The 22537-nt window shown below is 36.6% G+C and overlaps 1 protein-coding gene across 4 annotated transcripts in view; it reads right to left on the reverse strand.

The window, feature by feature from the left end:
- CNTNAP4 (contactin associated protein family member 4) overlaps nucleotides 1-22537 on the reverse strand; it is a 205235-nt gene that overhangs the window by 165830 nt on the left and 16868 nt on the right. For 2 of the 4 annotated variants that reach the window (XM_064403137.1, XM_064403136.1), the window contains exon 1: nucleotides 1951-4397. The exons of 1 other annotated variant lie outside the window; for it this stretch is intronic. In XM_064403137.1, the coding sequence (XP_064259207.1) occupies nucleotides 1951-2110 (160 nt within the window). In that variant the 5' untranslated portion in view covers nucleotides 2111-4397. Of the gene's footprint in view, nucleotides 1-1950; nucleotides 4398-22537 lie in introns of those variants that run through there. One more of the 4 variants, XM_064403134.1, reaches the window with a different exon arrangement.

Consider the following 22537-nt stretch of genomic DNA (forward strand, 5'->3'; position numbering starts at 1 on the left):
TGCAGTAATATAGATCAGAATTTAATTATACAGGAATGGAAGGTATACAAAAAATGTTTCCCTGCAGACACTTGCAAAGATTCACACCTTGCAATATATCTTCAATTGCTGGCATGGTTGTTATATAGCTGGAAATTATGTTTTCCTTAGGTTTTTATTTGTTTATTTTTGCTTTATTTTTATCTGATTACATGATATTTTCATTCCATGTATTAGGGAAAGAGAGCATGAAAACCACAAAGAGTTCTGAAAATCCATGAGCAAGTGAAATAAAGGACTTCCTTGTTCTTAGTACTCAGAAACCAGCCATAAGTCAGAAACTCCTCTTCTACTAACTGACACTAAAGTCAACCAAATTAACTCACTCCTGATTCTCTTAGTCTTTTTCAGAAATCTTCAGACAGTGATTCAATGCAAGGCAAATACTATCACTAAAACTTAACTCTTAATTCCAACTACCATTTGAAACCAGAAAAGTTCTTATAAGTTCCAAGATGATTATATAAAGACTGAATTTTTCCATATATTCCAATTACACTTTTTTATTTGTGAATTCAGTAGTGAAAAAGCATACAATCCAATAAAAATTAGACTAGGACAAATTAGATCTGAGAAGTGATGGGAGAAATGGATGACTTCCAGTTAAGATCTTATTCACTTTGAAGAAATAAGAAAAAATTTATTAATTAAGCAAATATGCTTCAGTAACACTTCTAGAACAACTTATTCAGGATGTACTCCACAGTAAATCAAGTAGAAGGGCTTCTACTAGATGGGCAAGTTTTGTGTCTTTTCACTTAAAGGCCTACTTCTTCTCAAAAAAAAGTCAGAATGGCAAAATTAGGATAAACAATTTCCAAAACATCACAGAATCAGAGTTTTGTGGGTTCTTATGGGCCTTATTTGGTGTAAACTCAAAATAATTTTTTAATTAATATTTCTATTTCTGAAATATCATGAATTTTCATTGAGTTTTGGTGGGGATCTTAGCAACTTGTACTACAGGTTCAAAAAAGCTTTTAGTATAAAGAGAGTAATAAATTAAATGTTAGTAAGTATGATCTTATGGGTAAATAATTTAATTCAGTAAGTCTAATGGAGTTTTTACTGAGAAAAGCTATGAAAGACTAATGCACTTTATAATGCCAGTTGGAAGTTTCTCAAGCACACGTGGTAGAAAAGACAAGGTTTTTAGAGAGAATGAAAACGGATACATATATTGTAAGGGAGTTCAAAAAAATACTTACAATTTATAATTTAAATATTTCATATTGATCAAAAGCACATAAACTTTACCATCAGCATTCGGTTTTTTCCCATGTCATTGTGCAATATATGAAAACTAATTGTGTAGCACCATGAAATGTTCATTCTCATGAGGTATGTCTGTAACTTTCATGCTGGTTGATTAAATTTTCACCATCTTAGTGCTATGCCATAATGTTTTTTAAATTTGGAATATTTTATTAGAAATAAATTCATTTCATCTAGAATAACATAATCATATATATGTTAACAGATAACATATATGTTTCTCGAGATCAGTAAAAGCATCTTCACCACAAGAGAGGATATTTTACACACCTTGTTACCAGAAGTACACAGAAATCTTTTTGCTTTTTCTAAACCAGCAGATGCAGAGTGACTTCACACAAAAGGGGGAAAGAACTGATTGTTTGGTTTGATGAAAGCTTTGACTGTGATTTAATTACATCAAACTTTGCTCATATGTAGGGGGTTTCACTTAATTACACTTCACCCAAACAAAAACTTCCCATTCTTAAAAATAAAAACAGTTCCCCTCTACCAAAAAGGAAAAAATAAAAATAAAAAAGAGTAAGATTTCACAGGGACACATAAAGGAAATTCAGTGCCTAAAAAACCAAAAATTCCAAAAACTCCCCTCATTTAATCCATTACTCTGGGAACAGGCTCCTCATGATCACTTACTTCCGAAGGTATGAAAGGCATGGGGACTAGTTCTGCTCTGCCTGAAAGTATTTGACAAGCAATGAAACTCAAGACGCCCAAGAATGCTGAGGGCAGCACAGATAAAATCCTTGTTATCACACTGTAGGAAAAGAGGATAAAAGTGGATGCACTTACTCATTTCAGGATTAAAAGGGTCAATATACCAACTCCTTACAGACTGTAAAAATTGTTCCAGTAATTAATACCAACACATATAATGTGTAACAGTATTTTACAGCTGTAAATTCCATTTAAAAATTTAAATATCTTTACTGCTAGGGAATAATATTTTTTCAGATCTAAGATTTTCAAGACATGATTTAAAGTTTACCTTCAGCTGTAAACCTTTGGATCTTGCTGTCTTGTCTCCATACAAAGGAAATAATCTCCTTTCTTCACTATCAGCTGTACTATTTCAAGTGAAAGTTTATATCAATGGTGATAAAATTACCTCAAGAATTCTTAAATAAAACAAATTATTTCAGTCTTATCTAGCAAGCCTTATTTTCCACACCCTGTATCACTTTGAACAGTCAGCATTTGCAGCTTTTTCTTGAAGGAAAGGTATGAGCAGAAAAACTGGTAGCAGAAGTCAATCCTCTGGGCTGAAAGCAAATTTTCATTGATTACTTTCATGAAATACAAATACCATATTTGTCAAACTTGCTTCTCAAGGCGCAGGATATTGTTCCATGAAACACAGGGTATGCCTCCAGCCATCCTGTGGTTGTCTCCACCATTGTGAGCATGTAGCTCTTGCTTGGTAGATCTGCAGGAGTGTGATGTAATCAACCCACCAGGCCTTTCCTTGTTTGTATTTTACCTGAGTCAGTTGCTTAGAGCATGATGCTAACAATGCCAAGGTTGGAGGATTTGATCCCTTTATGGACCATTCATTTAAGAGTTGAAGTCCTTACAGAAGTGATCCTTACAGGTCCCTTCCAACTCTGAATATTCAGTCATTTTGTGACCACTGTCTAGCATACCACAGAGGCTTTTCTTGGCCTGCTTGATCCCAGCACATTTACAGATAACCTGGGGGATAGTGTCCATAGGTAAGACCACCCCTTGATCACAAGGCCATCTGGGTGTTGCATCTCTTCCCTGATGACCTGAGGCATCATGGGCCCACCAAGTCAGAAGTAATTCCCCTTATGTTGCCAAATCCTCCTGAGACATTTTAATCTTGGATTCTCAATCCACCTGTCCATTGTTGTGATGTTCTTTAGCAGCCCAACTCTTGGGCACATGTGCATCTCAAGATGAACTTTTACAGCCAACTTCTCTATCCAGGCAGTGACATCTTGCCACAGTTCAGCAGCTCAGGTGGGTTTGTCTCTGCATTCCCAATTGGTCTTCTTCCTTCCTTCCAGCCACCTCCACAGAGCATTTGACACCATCCACAGTCAGAGTACTCTCAGTACAGAGAAGTATTTCTCTTTCAGCAATATCTAAGGCCAAGCTTTCAGCTCTGACTTGATCCACCTTGTCCCTCAATAGCTTTTGTGACTCATCATGTAGGGCATCCATTTTTTATGTATCCCTACAGATGGCAAGAACTATAAGTTCAGAGCATGTATCGCTTTTCATCTTCAGGTAGCTGATTATACTGTGGGGTCTCCTCAGTGTATGTCATCTTCCCCTCCTCTGATTATGATGATGGTCCCAAATTATTGCCTTCAGGCCAGTTAGTGATGACTTCTAAGATCCCTGGAATATTAGGGGTTTCCTATTTGAGCTTGCTGTGTGAACAGCATAACCCACTTACTTCACATTACATCAGTGTCATGATGTGTGGAAGGGACTTTGAACATCCACCCAGCACCAGCACTCATGCTGCCAGGAGAAGCTGTGCTTCAGTGGAAATAATTTTTGAAGCATTTTGAATGACTTCATAAGCTGCCATTATTTCTTTTTCATTTGGGGTGTAACAGGCCTCAGATCTTTTGCATCCACAACTCCAGAACCCCATGAGTCATCCCTGAGTCTCCCTGGAAAATTTTTATCAGTCTCCAGACAGGAGAATTCCCTCCAACTGCAGTGTAGAGTGCATTTTTGTATCTTGTCCTCTTCTGACCGGCTCAAGGGCTATGGTATGAACAATCCCCCATTTAATTTGTTCAAAAGCTTGTTGATGTTCAGGACCTCAATTAAAATCATTCTTCCAGGTCACATGAGAGAGAGGGTTTGCAATCTGATTGTAATCTGGAATATGCATCCTCCAAAACACCACAACACCCATGAAAGCCTGACTTTCTTTTTCACCTATTGTGGGGGACCATAGCTACTATTTTGACCACATTCACTGGAATCTGACAATGTTCATCTTGCCATTTGTCCAGGTTCCCTACAGTACAGGGTTAATTTTGCAGTAGCCAGTAGAAGACTAGGTCAGGTTATTCTGTACCACCTCATGTCATTACAGGTGCAGGGGAAAGGGAGAAGGGATTCCTTCCCATCAGGCAAGTGTGGTGGACTGAGAGGTGGGGTAACTCTGGTTTCATGCTAGAAGGAGTGGTTTGGGCAACACTGGTTCTGTGCCAGAGGGAGTGGTGGGGGTAGTGTGGCAGAAGGGGTAGTTGGGTAGGGGTAGCTCTGTTTTCAGAGCTTTCCTTGGTGAGCAATAACGTTTTGGTTTTTTTTGTATACTCTCTTGTTAGTGTTGTTGTTGTTATTGTTTATTTCCTTATCTCGTTGTTGTTTCTCACAAATTGTTCTTATCTCAACTGTCATCTTCACTTTTTGTGCCTCCAATTCTCCTCTCCAGCCTGCTGCAAGGGGGAGGAGGGAGGGCAGAAAGAAGCAAGTGAGCAGAAGTGTGGTTTGGAGAGCCTCAGTAGGAACACTAACTGCGGAGTAGTATTCCTAAATCATGACACAAGTTTTTTCCAAAAAACTGAATTTACTGGGGAGGACCCTTCACCTTACTTTCTTTTATGGCAAAACCAGCCTTCAGGACTATTTTAATTGTCTTATCTTCTTCCTCTTCCTCAAAACTTCCTCTGCTGTGTTGCAACAACCCATGATGTTATCACTGTCCTGCAAGTGTTCTGGAGCCTCATCTTTTTCAGCGCAGTCTGGATCAATCCATGGCAAATAGCAGGGCTGTGTTTCCAGTTTTGGGGCTATCAGTTCCAGGTGTACTCCATGCCCCTCCAAGTGAAAGCAAACTTCATTCAGGCCCTGACAGTCCACTGTGAGTTTCCATTCTCCACTGGACTTCCACACTGGCCATAGAGGGCTGTTACAGGGTGAGGGAGGCTTGCTGACCACTCCCTGGGTCTCCAGTTCACAAATCATCTCATGGGTGGGGCCCACAGAGTCCCAGCTGGTGCAGTGTTGCTGACAGTGCAGTGATGTGGTAGCAATCAGTACCTGCTGTTCTTCAACCCTCAGCAGCCCCACAGCAGAAGGGTTCTCTGAGAGACCAGGCAAGGTATTCAGCTGTTTACTTTCCTCTGTCCCCATAGCAGCTATCCCTAAAGCCTAAAGATCACCTTTGGGTCCTTGAAAAATGCTCTCCTGAGGTAATCTCTGCCAAGGATCCTTGTGGTTTCTGGGCCAGTCACAGTGGGGTGTTTTGCCACTCATTCCCAGCCAGGCTCACTCCAGCTTCCAATGCAGTCAGCTGTTGGGATCCCCTTGTCACCCCAGAAACAGAGGTAGATTCTACCCCTACATATCTTGATGTCATCAGGGTACACTGTGCTCTGGTGTCAACTAAAGCTTTATACCCTTGCATGTCTGATGTGCATGGGATCCACACCATCCAATAGATTTGATTGTCGCCATCTGCTCCCTGGCCGGAGTCAGGGCCCCTCTAGTTCTGGTCATGGCTCTCATTGCTCACTTCTTGTAAATATAAACTGAGGTCACTTCAAGAGGACCAGAAGTAACACCAGCCTTTCTATTCTGTCTGAGGGAGGACTGACCCATTGGAAACTGGAGTGGCATTTATCCTTGAAGAACTTCCTGTGCTACCTGTTCTTCCTTTCAGCTTATGTACTCATGCTGTTAGTGCAGAAGTGGTCTTTCCATCCCGCCTCCACATGTCCTCTCTGTGGTCATGTGGGTAAAACCCTACATTACCTCATGGCATGGACCCTCTCTCTCACAAGCGTGGGATGCTTGCTGCCAGTAGAAGTGACTCTGGTCCATTCTGGCAGGGCATGGGACATCTTCTTGCTAATTTGTTGAGTTTTTTTGAGTCTGTCTGCAGTCTTGGACAGTCTTTCCACAGACAAGGCACATTTTAGAAGGGAGGAGAAAAGATGATCTTCACATTCCCAGAGTCAGGTAGTCACCCGAAGCATTGTTTGTTCTCCTTCTTTCGATGCTAATGGAATGGTCTACAAAAGCATCACACTCTGCACAAACTTCTACCACATAGAATGTGTACTGGTCCTCACATGGCTCTACAGAGGTTTACAGCTTGTTATTTGAATCCTTATAGAATACATCCAGCACAGCTCATTCTCTCAGGTACTGGGCACTTTTCTCCATTGTACCCCAACATCTTGGGTGCATTATTAGATCATCCTTGAGAGAATACCTTTCTCTTATGCTTGACAGGAGTCACCTCCAAAGGCTGAGAGTTTCTGTCCTTTTCCCAATCCCCTTGTCAATGTCCGCATCCCCCAGAACAAGAATCCCAGTTGCTTGGCTTCACTACCTTCTAGTTTCATATCATGGGCCATGATATTCCAGCATCAGAGTGGCCAGATCACTCAGGGCTCATTCAACTGGTAGCTGAAATTTATTTATGTATCTCTGAGCACCCAGGAATAGAGACCAGACAATTACCTCTTTCTCTGTCATTTCCTCCTGTTCTGATGGCCCTGTTTCCTCTTCATCCCTCACTAAGCTAATGGATTTGTTCTTGCATTTTATTTTTGTATAGGGGCTACTGTTGCTGGCATGGGTTGTTCTTCTGGTTCAGCTGCAGTCTGAGTGGCCTTGCTGCCTGTTGCTCTGCTTCCCTCTCCTCCTCCTGACTGCTATATAGTAACAAGCAGTGTCTCGTAAGTAGCAGCCACAGCCCAGCATGTTGCATAACTTCATGCCTCTCTGGAGCTGTCACAGAATTTTTCTTCCGGATATTCTGTCACTTAATCCTGTAGTTTTTCAGGGGTGGACTTCTGAACCACTGGAGCAAAATAATCCTTCAAAAGCTGGCCCATTTGCTTCCACCTCCCATGCCACTCATCCACCCTTGAGGGCAGATGTCTGAAAGACCCTCCTAAAAATCTTTTTTGTTACTCTTTTTTTGGCACAAACATGGGTGGCAACCACACTCAGGAAACCCTGCAGACGTAGCAACAAGAACATGCTTTCCTTAACATCAAAGGGAAATTCAAAATTCTCAAAAGCTGTTGTAACAGGCTTGAAGGAAGAAAAGGGGGGTGAAAGGCTGTAGGAATTCATACTTCCATGTTCTTTCCAGTGGGTACAGTTGTTAACAGATTCCCAAAGGTAATAACCAAGCTAAGGATAGCACAGCAACATTGAATACACATTCCAAATTGCCTTCATTGCCCTTGATGTTTTGATGTCAAAAGCTGGTATCACACAATACAGCAAAAAAACAATTGTGATCATCTACCTGCTCTGAAAAAGAACATGGTGAGGGAGCACATAGTGCAATATAGGAATATATACACATTAGGTAGCACAATCACATGAAGAGACCAAGCAAATTGTGACCAGTGACTCTGGATCTAAATCAACAAATGATTAGATCAAATTTGTTTCCAATCTGCTCCAGAAACAGAAGCAAAATAAAATAAATAACAGTAAAAGTAACAATACTAATGATAAAGTGTACAAGAAAAGAGAGGAAGGATTCACATTGCTCAGCCTCTGTGGAAAACCCTGACAATACCCAAAATCTCCCTCCTCCAACTATCTGACATGGAAGGGAGCCCTGCCCCTATCTCCAGAAGATGATGTGAGGTGGTATAGAATAATCTCTGGGTCCTGACCATGCCCACTCCTGACAAAAGTTCATCCTCTCCTGGCTAGAACCAGGACACCTCATAATAGAGTGTTCCAGTTCCCTAGTTAGTTTAATAGCCCTCTGCTGAACTTATTCCAGAAGCTCCATGTCTCTCTTGTTCTGGGGAGGCCAGAACTGGACACAGCACTCCTGTTGTGCCTCACCAGGGCTCAGTAACACAACCACCTGTCATGACCTGCTGGCAATCCTCTTCCTACTGCACTTCAGGATCCCACTGGCTTTCCTGGCCTCAAAGGGCACTCTGCTGGCTCACGGACGATTTGTAGTCCAAGAGGACCCCCAGGTTCTTCTCCACAGAGATGCTTTCCAGCAGGTCAGTTCCCAGCCTGTACAGGTCCTTGTCCTACTTTTGTATCATCAGCAGACTTGCTGAGGAGGCAGTCTATTTCTTCATCCAAGTAATTTTATTATTAGCATGCAATTTGTATCCCAGCATATGTTATCAACAAAACAGGACTAGATAAAGCACCTGCCTCTCAGGCATCCTTCTAAACAATGCTCAATCCAGTGATCTCACCTTAGTTACACCTACATACTTTGAGATTGGCATTGAGGAAGGTTTTATGAAATTCAAGATATCCCATATGAATAACACAGAAGGCAATTCTTTCACCAGTTTTACCCAGAAATACCAAACATGACTGAATTATTAAAATATACATTATACATTAGAAGTGCTTTTATCATTGGTTTTTAATAATTGTAATTTATTCCTTCTGATTATTACTAAATTTTTAATTTAAGAATTGATCTGAATACTGGAGCCTGAGCTAATATTCCACAGTAGACCAAACCTACATGATGTTACACAAGTTTGTCTTCTTAAATCATATCCAGACCTTTATGAAGGTGGTTTCTGCCACTAAAATCTTTCATTAGAGCTCCATCAAAGTTGTAATTCCTTTTCACTTCCTTTCACAAGTTTTTTAACCACCTTATAGCTTGCAAATACCAATAAGGAATACTGGTATTAAGACCCTTTTAGAATGCATGGACATGAATGGACCACAAGGAGTAACACCTTCCTTTTTTTGTAATATTTGGGATCAACTGACATCTGGTATCATCATGTATAACAAACAATGTAATCAGCTGTCAGCTCCACCAGCATGCATGATGAAATCTGGTATAACTAAAGACACAATGGAAACCTAAAAAAAAAAAAAATTAGGAACATCAACAAGAAAATCGTATTACATTTAGAAATATACAAAGTTTTTGATTTCATAGGAATACCATGCAAACTTATGGTACTATTTTTCTAATAAAAATGAGCAGTATTTTGAAAATAGGAAATCATTTTAAGCAGATGTACTATGTCCATAGAAAATTAATATTCATCTATCATGTTGTATAAAAAAAAGTATAAATACTTACATAAGAAATGTTACACACTCCTCACAAATCTTGAAGCTTAGGCATGCACACCTCATTGCATGTCACTGCATGCTACAATGCATTCTCAATTACTATGTTTCACTGGAAGATACTTCTGTTTCATTTTTGGTGACATTTTCCCACTTGCCCATTCAGCTAGAGTGAATTCACACACTATTACCTTTTGCATGCTTTGGAAGAATTATTCTGAGAGCTAACATTCCAAACTACCTGCACAGACAGATAATGCCTAGTTCTTATCCAGGTACTTTCAATCTCATTAAATTCACTTTCAATTAAGAAAGAATATAAAGAAAGAATTTGGAAAATTTCTTCTTATGAAAAGTGAAAGCCTAAAACATCAGACAACAACCCATATTTTTTGATTTGTCTTTGTCAATTTTTTGCTCAATTACTTCGCTGTTCAGTCTTATAAACCACAGTTGCCCGTTCAGGATTGTTTGTCACAGAAAACACCAGCTGGGGAGAGCTCCTCCACTAATGAACATGTTGTAGTGTCCCCTTTTGAGTGCTTCCCTAACTCTTACAGGCATACTCAACCTCCAAGTCTCCTAGGGATTCAGAAAGACTTAATTCTTCCTCCCATATTTCATTCTATTCTCTTCTTGAGATGGCCACTCTTCATAATTAAAATAATCTTTGTTCCACTTCCTTAAAAATACAGTTGTATCTTTTCTAGGCTGGCTGACATATCTGCTTTGCTAGGTAGTGAAGAGGTCCTTGCCCCAAAGGGATAATATCCCTCCCAATGTCTTGGATTGGAGTGTGATACCACACGTCTTTTGCACTGGATGAGTTATTTAGTATTTATCAGTTCACTAGGGAAACTAGTCACTATGTGTGACTATCCATTTTATCTGTTTGGGGTGGGAGAGAATTTTAGGTGACCTACATTATGCTACACCACAAGCACACTCTAAAATGTCCTGCAGGTTTTGGTTGTAGCCCAGTAAACAGAGAAGACTGAGTTCTTTGTTGAGATAAAAAATGTTTAAGTAAATTATGTCCTTTCCATGTTACTCAAGAGAAAATATTCTACAATAATATAACAAACATTAAAATATCAGGGTGGATTCCACAAATTAAACCCCTTAAAATGGAGGCTTCATAGGGACAAAACCTAGCAATGTCTTCTGTGAGTGGAGATCCAGAATAGATACAACATTTCTCTAGGCGTTACACAGAATTTTCTCTTACATACCTCAATAATTATTTCCTCTCTAAAGTAAAACAAATCAATATTTTGTGTGAAACCCAACAGACATTGATTAAATCTGAGATGAGTAAAGAACAGAAGGAATAGCAAAATTATCAGTGGGCTAATTTCTACTCTTGGTTCAATGCTTAACTCTGTCTCAGGGAGAGAAACAAAGGAAGATATGTTCCTTTCCATAACGTGCTAGTTTTGCAAATTTACTCCACCTGGCTCAATGCTAAGCAGTGAAAGTTTCACTTCCATGCCATATTTTTTCACAACATTTCCCTGAAAATCCTCCCAAATAATTTTCTTTGTAAAACTGAATATCAGGACAACTCTAACTGAATAACCAGATGCTACTGCAATTGCTATTACTGCTAATAATAACAACATGAAAGAAATACAGAGACAAAATTATTTGCAAGACTTTTGGATAAGTCTTCATATAGCAACCATAATTGCAAAATCTCTTATAAAACTGGTGGCATTATTGCTTGTAATGAAACGAAGTGGAGGGAACTACACCATACATGTAAATAAAACAGGGGACTGTAGACAATTTCAAGTTATGCTATCTTAGCCTTATGACTTTAACAGTGATCTGGGTAGTTATAATCATCATCATTAGCAGCAGCAGCAGTGTCAGCCTCATCATCATAAGTCCTCTTACAATAAGGATTTTCATTTCTTCAACAAGTTTAGTTGAAGCTGCCTGTATGTCTGGCACTGCATTAAAATGCAGCCTGAGAAAAACTGTGGCACCATGCTTTGCCAAGTCAGCCTAGCCCAAAGAAAGGACTTTAACCACTTTATGTTATATACATTTTTCCACTGCTTTAAATGGAATTGAATACAGGAACTCCCTAATACATGTTCAAATCACTGAACAATGCATCTCACAATAATACTTGTTTTACGGTGTGAAGGCATACATTTAAATTAGTACTTAAGTTTATGAGGATATCATTATTATAATACGGCACAGAGTGAAAGGCTAAAAGAGTACCATCAGTGTTGTACACAGTCAATTCTACATTTTCTAACAGCATACTTGTACAAAGGAGGAAAATAATTTCTTCTCCTTTTTTTTTCTCTTTTTTTTCCCTCTTATAAACACTTTCAATAACTAAATTATTAAGCAAGCCTTTCAGAGATTTTTTGAAACCTCATTCCCAACCAATTTAACTAAAGTGACGTAAAGCATGTCAAATAATGGACAGCTCACTATGATAAAACGAATTTATAATGTACAAAACAAGCCTGTCTTCCTTGTGGTTCTTTTTTTTTTTTTGGGGGGGGGGGGGTTTGGTTGGTTTTTTGTTTGTTTTTAACTACATTTTTAAGAACAGATGACAAAGAGATTGAATTTCAAGATATTGTTTTGTCAACATTTTATTCATCATTTCTTGACATGACTTGAAGAAAATGTACCTTAGATACCAAATTTTTTGTCTCAGGAAGGGATGAACACAGGATTCTGACTACAATGAAGTTTTATTGTTCAAATTCAAACAGAAGCCACACAACACCACACGGGTGAAAAGCAGTGGATGGCAGCTCTTTTAAATTATGGTGTCTTTTCACAATGACTTCTACAGTGATTTGGAAAGAACTGCCTTACAATAAGGAACTTCTGGTTGGTTGGTTGGTTGGTTGGTTGGTTGGTTGGTTGGTTGGTTGGTTGGTTGGTTGGTTTGGTTTTGTTGCATAAGTTCATTGGAAGCTAACTGTGTACCTGGAACTTCATTTAAACTGTAGACTAAGAGGCACAGTGGCATCATGGGATTTCAGATCAGCCTAGTCACCACAAATTTTAGGGAAATTTAAATGAAACCTCTAAAATTCTATGTCATTATAGCCTGAGAATTTTAAATTATTTAAACTGAAAAGTAACATCTCAGATGTTTATTTTCTCATAGGAAGTTATTTACTGCTTTTTCTTCATCACATTATGGCAGATTTACATCCCCAGTAACCTATATTAGTTTTTCAAACTACAGTAATTCTCACCCAATCGTGTTACAACAATGAAATTATCAGAAACAACTGCCTCAGATAATACAGTTACATAGCCACATCTGTGTCGATTAAAGGAAAGCAAGATAATGCAATAGCATTGCTAATTTTTGTTAATTTCCTCTGCCTGCAAAAACATTCAGTGTCAAAAATCATGTAGGCTCTCATTTAACATTCATACCAGGAGTGCAAGGCTAGAACTGAGATGATTTAGGACCTTCTATAACAGCTCAAAGTCATGTAGATCCCCCTAAAGAGGATGATTTTCAGGTCATCAATTCACCAGCTTCATGACTGCTTTAAGTTATGAAAACAAGAATAGTTATCTGGTCTAAAGCATTACAGATTTTTCTGTTTTCCCTCAGTAGAGATGAAAAGCATGAGAAAAATTAAAAGTCATTATGACCTCACTGACTTTTGGGTAAATCACATCTTCCTTTCAATCATCACCAGCCTTCTGCAGCCATATCTCTGAATTATATTTTCCATAGGAGGAGTCTTGCAGTCTTTACTGTATCAGTAGAATATTCAGAAAACTAATATATTTTATTTTAAAAACACTCAACATCAAAACTCAAAACTTATGAGCACTCCTTTTATTTCAGAAATTTAAGGTGAGACTTTGTAGTGCTTAAATTTAACAAGCCTTCACTCATAATTACGTTAGCATAGAAGATTAAAGTATTTTGGATGCAAAAATATATGGGGGAAGATTGACTTTATTGATCTCACAGCAATTTTTCTTCCTTAAGATTACACTTACATTAACTGTGGGATCAATACAAGACTTCCAAAACATAAGAGTATTTTCTTTTCAATATGAAAACACAATATGTGCTGATAAAATCCCACTGAAGGAGGCAACATTTTTTCTCTAAATCAGTACAGCTGAATTTTTTTGCTGTATAGAAAGGTTTGCTCCTCTTAGTATATTCAACTAAATATGGGTCATATTACAGTTGTCTGGGATTAATACATACTGCAGTTTACCACAGGGAAAATCCAAGTCCCATATCATGCATGTAGAACTCATTGTAGAAAGCCAAGCAGTAATGGAGATACTCAGCTAAGAAACTAATTTTTACTCCTAGCTACAGTAACTGGGTTAAATTGGTTTAATTTTTCATTTTTTTTGAAAAATTTTGTGAATATTTTTCCCTTTTTCAGAAAGTTGAAAATAAAAAATCTTATATCACAAACAACTATGGTTTCTCAAAGTAAAGAACTGCATGTTTGATTTTGAGGAATTTTACAATTTTCTCTTACAAAATCAATTTGATATTAGCACTTGGCTTACCTTATCTAGACTCCCTACATCACATTACACTTTTTAATATAATTTTGAGGCCTCTTATTATTTAGTTGCTACAGTAAAAGACTGCATTTGCAAAAAAAAAAAAATTGTTCGAGTATTTATGAAAGATTACATAGACAGTAAGTAAGGAGTAAGGCTCCAAATATTTCAATAAAGAGGAATTATAAATCTTTACAAGAAACTACTCAAAACTGAAGCACTACATTGAGTATGAATAATAAAATTAACTGAAAAACAGGAAAAAAAAATCAAAGGGTAGCAGTGGAATGAAGAAAATGAAAGCAAACTTTTATAGGTTTTTAAATTAACTGAAAGCAAATATTTCATCTGTCAATTAATTAGATCCACAGCACTCTGAAGAAGTGATAATTCTATAATTAATTACAATAAAAAACATCTGTTAATACAACACATAGGTAAACCTTCATTCCACTTTTTTTTTCTTGCATTAAAATGTGGGCAGAGTAAAAATGAAGTCATAAGGCAAAAATTAAGTCCAGTACGTGGTGAAGAAATCTAGAAAAGTATGTACTTTGTAAAATAAAGCAGTATCAATAAGAAACTATTAATCTGTACCAATCTGGTGTCTGCAGGAACTGCAAATCACACAGTTAACTGATGCTGAAAAACCTCTTCACTGCCATACATACGGTGTCATGTTCAGTGTACAAAGCTGGGGGAAGAAACAGGAAGGAAAAACTACCTTTAGAGCAATTCTCTTTCATCTTTGCAAGTCACCATTACATGTGGGAGAACCCTGCCTTCCTTGAGATGACAGAACACTTGCCTCCCAATGGGAACTTATGAATGGAGTTCTTCTTTTACTTTGCTCATGTGCACGGCTTTTGTCTTTCCTATTAAACTGTCTTCAGCTTGACCCATGACATAAACACTCAAAAAACAAGTTACACCCCAAGTTTACCTTCCTTTCACTTTATATCAGAGTATATCTAAATAAAAAGAATAGTAAAGTTTTTCTGTCTTAAAAATAACAACAACAATAATCCTACAAGCCTCTCTATGCAAACAAATGCACTGAGTTTTCCAAACAACCTAGAATTTTGTAAGCTACCAAATGAAAGTGATAAAATTAAACAAGAGAGGCATAATTGACAGTGGAAATTGTATACTGTCATCCAGCACTGAAAAGAAGGAAAAACACTTTGTTTATTTAACCCACAATTTCCTCTAGAGCATTAGCATTGTCATAGACTGATGCAAAATATCAGAAAAGTTGAAATAGATTTATAGTTTACATCATGTTTTATCTTCCTTTAGCTATATACAGATTAAAAATACACTTGATTCTATGGATTATAACTTTGAATATATTGAAGTATTAGAAGATTAACACTCAAATATTGATGCAAAATGTGTTTGTATTTAGTCTGATATGTAATTACCTAATTATAAAAGCCTGTTCTTTTTTTAATTAAAAAATCCTTTTTATTTTCCATAGAAGACACTTCTAATATTTGCATTATAATAAAATAGGATTTTTAAACTTCACAGCAACCAACTGTTAAAAACTGAATGGGAATTTTTATTATTAATAATATTAATTCTACAATTCACAGAAAGATTCATTTATCTAATGATACAGAACTCAGTGAAATTAGTTATTCACTGGAGATTTGTTTTTAACTGATAGCATGAGATACTTGTCAAGTGATTAATTCTGCAGAAAGAACATTTAAAGTTAGTTTCAGAAAGAGGTGCTGCTATGATCATATTTTAGAAGAGTTTGTGATTACTTAACAATTATTCCCAAAGGCAAAATTCCACTATTTCTAGGTTTATAAATACTGAGAATAGTCACTTATAATTCATTTACCATTTCTATTGTTTCTTGGTAAATCTGGTTTTAATTTTAAAAGGTCTTAGCACTGGTAAGGACTGGATCTCAGCACTACAGAAGTGAATTGCCCTTCCTTTTCTTAAGGAACTGCTATAGAACAGTTTTGTTAGTCAAGAACTGAGAAAAAACACACAAGTGTTAGTTTGCTTTTTTTTTCCTTTTTTTTTTAAACTTGAATATTGACTTGAAGTGAAATCACAACTAAAATTCATAGTATTCTTGGAAGCATTCTGTTTTGGACACAGATGACCCTCAGAGAGATAATACTCCAGAAGCAGACATCACTCATTTTAAATAAATTATTTGCATGATAAAGTTTAGATTCACTGCAATTACAGAACAAATCAAATGCACTTCTAATATACTTAATGCAGATGTTTTTCTACAACAAAATTCTTCTATTCACATTGCTAAAAATAAATCAGTTTAGCACAGGGCATCTTACCTTAACTACCTTAAATAACATTCCTTATTATCCTTACCCTTTCCTACTCTTGCTCTTTTTCCCCTCTCCCCTCCAGACAGATATTTTTTGGGTTGATTCTGGTTTCAGTTTAATTTTAGAATTTAGTTTGCTTTTCTCAGTGTGTCTCAAGCATCTAGCAAGTAGTAGAGTGAACCTTGCCAATGAATTCTGACATGATTTAGCTTTTACATTATTTGTTCATATTCGCTGATACATTTACAGGTGATTCTTTAAATGACGATAAGATATTGAATCATGACACTAGTGCTCATCCAAATCTTATTCAAATGAACTGTCTTGCTCTACACAGCAAGAAGAATTTATGTGATTAACAAAACGTATGAGGAAAGAAATGGGAATGTTCCTCTCTCTTGCCAATCGACTTATTTCCCCCTCTAACCATGGATGGAAAGTATATATGAAATTAAAAGATCTGTAATTCACAATGGCTGTGAAACAGGAATCTAGAATAATTAATTTATATTCTGTTTTAAATTAAAAAAACAAAAGTTCAAGGAGCGGTAGTATATGCATCTACATTTTTTTTCTGTCAGATTTTCTTATTAGACTACTTTTCTGAGATGCTCAGCAAGAATCCCAGAATTCAGTGATTTACACGGACATACACTTTCACTACAAAACAAGTCTCTAATTAAGAGCACAAAGAGACTTTTAAAAAGGTTGAGAACAAAGAAAATTATATTTAAGACATGTAATTAAAATATTTCTGTCCATCAGTGAAGAGAATTTGAGTGAAGTTTAATTGATTTAAAGTAGTATATACTTTAAACAATAACAAATTTGCAATCACATAATTCATTTTTGGAAGGTAAAAAATGTAAGTTTTCAATCATATCCAAGAACAATCTATTTAAAGTAAAGCTGTGCTTAATACTTTTGCCACAGAAAACTAAATGCTCTCAGACAGAAATTATGGCCAACCATATTCAGGAAACTACAGACTGTCCTAGTTTAATCTGCAAAATACGTAATGTTCTCCTTCAGAGCAATCTAGTAATATTTACAGTAAAAACAAGTAAGAGCAAATAAGAAAAAAAAAATCACAGACTTGTTTACCTACTTTGAACCAAAACTAGCCAGCAAAATATCTGCCCATCTTCATGTTCAGCTTACTTTTCATGACATTTGCTTCAGATAGATATATTACAAACTGCTAAAGCCTTGATGCTTCTTTTCTGCACTTAAGAGTTTAGCCAGAAGCTTATAGTTTCCATGGTGTTCTGGTGCAACACAGACCAACACTGAAAGAAATTTCCTCTCTCCTACTTAGTTCACAATACCCATTACTGTGACATCTGAGTGTGTAATTTGCAAGATATTTACCATCACGAAACTTCTGAGACACACCAAATGGTGTGAATAAACAAAGAAAGGCGTGGTGGCTGTCGCACAAGCAATATGCAACTAGACAATTATTTTGTCACAATTCATAGAAGAACTAAAAAAATCTACTTCAAGAAAGTGTGTAATGTTTACCTTGGTTCCCTACAGGAATAAGACATAATAATTCTGTAACTATGTATTACTACAGTGTGCATGATTATTTATGTCTCTTCTCTATTCTGCTGTCCAACTTTGCTTTATGTTTCCATATGTTAACTCAATTTTAAGAACAGGAGAGTTTGAAAGGTAGTAAAGTTCATTAAAACTTTCAGATCATAATGGAAGAGGATTTTATTAAGGATGCAGTTGGACTTTCTTCTTATAAGGCACCAGAAAATCCAAACATTTAACTGCAAATAATCACAAACACAGATAAATGCTTACAGTCATACTCAAAATGTCTTTTATCAGTCTTTTATCAGTTTATATACGTTCAATTTTATACTGCAAAATGTAAGACCATGGAAAGGTGGCTTGTTTACTGCTGATATTTTATTTTTCCTCCTCAAATAGAAACTAAATTAATTAATTCATACAACATATTTCACATTTATTTAAATATTTCTAATTTATTAAATTAGAAAAACCCTAGGTGTATGAAAAATATTTTACATTTTTTAAAAAAAATTAAATCAAATTTTAATTCAAGTTTTGAATAAAATTTTAAATATAAAAACTATTTTTAAAAATTAGATATATGAAATACAAATCTCTAGAAATTCAATTCCACCTTTCCCTATCTCAGCTTCATTAATTCCTCTCAAACCCATATATTTATTAGAGACAGGACCAAGCCATACTACGACATACATTTGCAGCTTTTGAAGTGTTAAAATCTTCAATCAGCTCCTGCCAACTTCTTCCCCTTACAGAAATTCTTATTTGCAGAAGTGAAATTATTATTATAATATCAGATCTGTTAAGTTTTTATTTTTGTTTGCTATTCTACTTATACATTTCAGAACAATAAAAAATATATATATAAATATTTATATAATATTTATATAAATAAATAAAATAAATAAAATAAATAAATAAAATAAATAAAACTTGAAAGAGTAGAAAGGAAACAGAGGTTCTTCTGCTCTACATTAGAGAACAGTTTATGTGCACAGTCATGTAAAATCGATGTGTGTGGCAACTGAAGCAATGCGCTGATGATGTCTTAAATACTGGTGGGGAAAACCAAAGTTGAAAAAAGCTCTGTCAAGTTTGAGAGTTTTCAAAGGTTTCAACTGCCTATGAATAAGGTTTACACTCATTATTTTAAAGAGTCCTAAGAACATTGACGTTTAGCAGGAGAGCTCATGGTGAGTTTGCCAGGAAATAAAATTTTTAAAACAAAACACAAAAATAAAGCAAACAACTAAGTAAACAGAACAACAAGAAAAAACTCACAAAACCCAAAGAAAATAGAGGTACATATGGGAGATGGATAATAGCCCTTATTCCCCAGTATTTTTTTTATTAGTGTCAATACTTAGTGTACTCTGCTAAAACTTACTCTAAACCAGGTCAAAATTATTTTTTGGGTGTTTTAGTGTTTTAAGGTTGAAGTAAAATTCTGTTTTCTCCTTACAAAGGTCATAAATATTTACAATCTGAAAGCTTAAAAAAGCTTATAAAAGCTCCAGTCAATCATGCAATGTCATCAAGTTTACTTCCTTCCTTCCTGTATTTTTACTCAGGTTAAGAAGGCACAATGTTTCTGCAGAATACTAATATTTTTCTTTAGACAAAGCAAACAAAACCTTAAATCAAGCAGGTAAATACACAATCTGATGATATTATTGAAACAATAGATGATAAATAGTGAAGAAAGCGTATCTTATATAAGTTGTCTCAATAGACTGAGTGCCATATAAAGACACATTTTAATATAAGCCAATTGCAGCTCTTTTCCATCGAAAGTCAGTGAGGTACTATTGTAATACTCATATTGTTGTTTACTGTAACAGTTAGCTAAAAGTTGTTACATGGTAAAAAGTACCCTAAAACTGGGATTGAGCCAAACTAATTTTCATAAAAACCATCATTAGATTTAACTGCTTGTATTTATTCAAAATGATGGGCCATTACTGTTTTAATGCAGCACAATTTAAGCATTTTCTTTTAAGTTTATACAAACTGAGAGAAGTCAAAAATTTGGTAACTCCAGACAAATGACAAACATAGTACTTTTCCCTGCATCATCTAGAATAATGTCTATGTACTAGTATTTTAACTATTTAAAATTAGTAATGTATGTTATTTCCAGATCTATAAATGTTATTTCAACGTATTCAGATGCAGACACTTAAAATCAAGTTTCACACTTTTTGAGATCTATACCAGGTTTCAAAAAGACTTGATTAGCTGAATGACATAAATTAATAACTCTTACCACAAAATAAAAGGGCTCTAAAAATTTCTCTATGCAGTAGCTTGAAAGGGAGATATATTTTTAAACATTAAAAAAGGTGTTTAAACAACATACTACACAAAACATTTCTACTGGGCACAACACATTTAGGCAATTAAACAGAACTTACTGCTATTAGATCTGCTTTTTTTTTGTGAGAATCTAAATTTTCCCAGGTATTTTTATTAAATGAAAAACATTTCTTCACTTGTAACAGCTCAAACACACTACTTGATCTAACCAGATTTTAAAAAACAAAAGAAAAAGCCAACAGTACAAAATTAAATTAGATTGTTCCCTCATAATATAATAAAAAGCAAATATAAAGTACATGCAAAGTATTTTTAGAAGTAATAATCCCATAAAAAATCCAATATTCATATTACTTACACATTTATTGACTGTTACCATCTTATTTTATGATGAAATCTAAGAATTAATTCTGAGTACATGTGCATCTTTTAATATCCATGCTCCTGCATGTCATTATGTCCAACAAATATAGAGTGCCTATGTTTATTGATGAGACATTCAACTTTCCACTACATACATCTCATTTCCTCTTGAAGCATGAAAACATCCAGGCTTAAATGTGAAATTTCCTTGGTCCAACAAATACAATGTTACCTACTAAATTATACAAAAAATTCTCTCAATCGATTTTATAAATGATGACTGATAACCAAAGACACTGAAGTACAATGCATAATGTGAACAAATGAAAAACCAAAAATAAAGTCAACAGCAGCGCTGACTGTTGCACCCCAGTTCTGTTCAGAAGTGTCTGTCTCTGAATTCTGAAAACCTGATACATGTTACTATAGATGAAAATAAAAGCACCATAATGTAATCTAACAAGGTGAATTAGAATTGTGTAAGTGGACAAAATCCCATGCAGTAAATACAGAAGGAGAAGATAAGAAAGGTAGAATGGGGACAAAACTGGTAGTAAAAAATGTGTAAATCTGACTTCAATAATACAAGAGAATTTAGGAAAATTCTGAGAAGAATATTCAAGAAAATGAAGGTAAATCAAAAACTAGATCAAATGGAACAAAGTTTATCTCATGTAGATCAAGTCAAAGTAATCTGTGGTCTTCTGTGACAGGCAATTTTTAGGCAGAAAAGCAGTGGCTGATTTTATCTATTGTTATATAGGAAATTGCTAGTCATTCATGAGTACATGAGAAAAGGAACTATATACTGCATAAAAACAGGAAAATGGTAATACGAGATACTGAGAAGGGAAAAATCAAACCACCCATGACTTAATAATCACAGAATCGAGGAGTTCCTTAATTTCATTAAGACCATGAAACAAATTTACAGATATATTCATGAATTCATCTCCCTGTACAATCAGGTGTCATTGATACAGAGCAGAACCAAGATATCAAAAGACAGAGCTAGGTGATGGCAGTGTAACAGAGAATGACGTCTGGCATCAGAAAATACAAGGTCATGTACCTGACTGCAAATAACAAGAATTTCAGCTCAAGTCTGAAGCTTATTACACAGACACCACTGAAGTGTACTAGTCAGTCATAGGATGACATAGAATTACTTACAGGCGCAAAAAAGCAAGTGGATGTTTAAAATTTATCACATTCAATTGCTGTTTCACCATGAAGAAATACAAATTCATGCCCCAGCCTCAAAGATATGGATATAAACAATTTACTGTAGGCCAGTCCTAGTGGATAACATCTCATCCACAACTCTCAATCATCAGGACAGACAAAAAGGAAAAACAGAGCAGAAAATTGTAGGGGATTGGGCTCATTTCCTTTTGTTCCTTTTTACTTATAGAATTTTCCCCAGAAGTTGCTACGAAATATTAACAACTGAGTACTTAGGAAAAACAAAAGAAGTGGCCAAGCTCAAGGGAGGAGGGCATACGGTTGCACTTCTCTTATCTGGGAGTTTCTCTCAGAGAATTGTGCAGGTAAAGGATGGGCTGGGCAGCTGCTGGCCCTCTCTTGGCTTTGGAAGAGGATGGTCAGAGCTCCTGCTTGGGGAAGGGAATTCGCTGCTGCGCCGGAGCCCAGCCCGGAGCTGCTTCTTTGCCGAGGGTGAGCCTCTGCTCGTGAGAGCAGCCGCTGAACGGAGACCTCATTATGACCCACCTCTCTAAAAGAGGGACCCATCCCCGTCTGCTCGGGTGCCCGGGGTCCTGAGCTCGCCTGTCCCTGCCCTGCTGGGAGCCGGGCCGCCCCCGCTGCCCCCGCTTCTTCTTCGGCACTGCTCCGAGTTTTCACTGCAGCCCCGCACCCGCTGCCTGCCGAGACTCCTGCCGTCCCAGCTTGGTGCTCCTCAGAGTCCTGCTGGGGCACCGGGATCGGCTCCCCAGGGTTTGTGGAGCGAAGCCTCTCTCCCCTCCCTTCCCGTCCGGGCCCAGCCGCCATCACGGCGCTCCGAGCCCGCGCACAGCGCCCCCTGCAGGCGCGGGGGAATCAGCGCCCCCGCCCCGCCCGCCGGGAGCCAGCAGCGCCCC

Source organism: Passer domesticus, chromosome Z (genome assembly GCF_036417665.1).
Source record: "Passer domesticus isolate bPasDom1 chromosome Z, bPasDom1.hap1, whole genome shotgun sequence".
NCBI classification, from domain to species: domain Eukaryota; kingdom Metazoa; phylum Chordata; class Aves; order Passeriformes; family Passeridae; genus Passer; species Passer domesticus.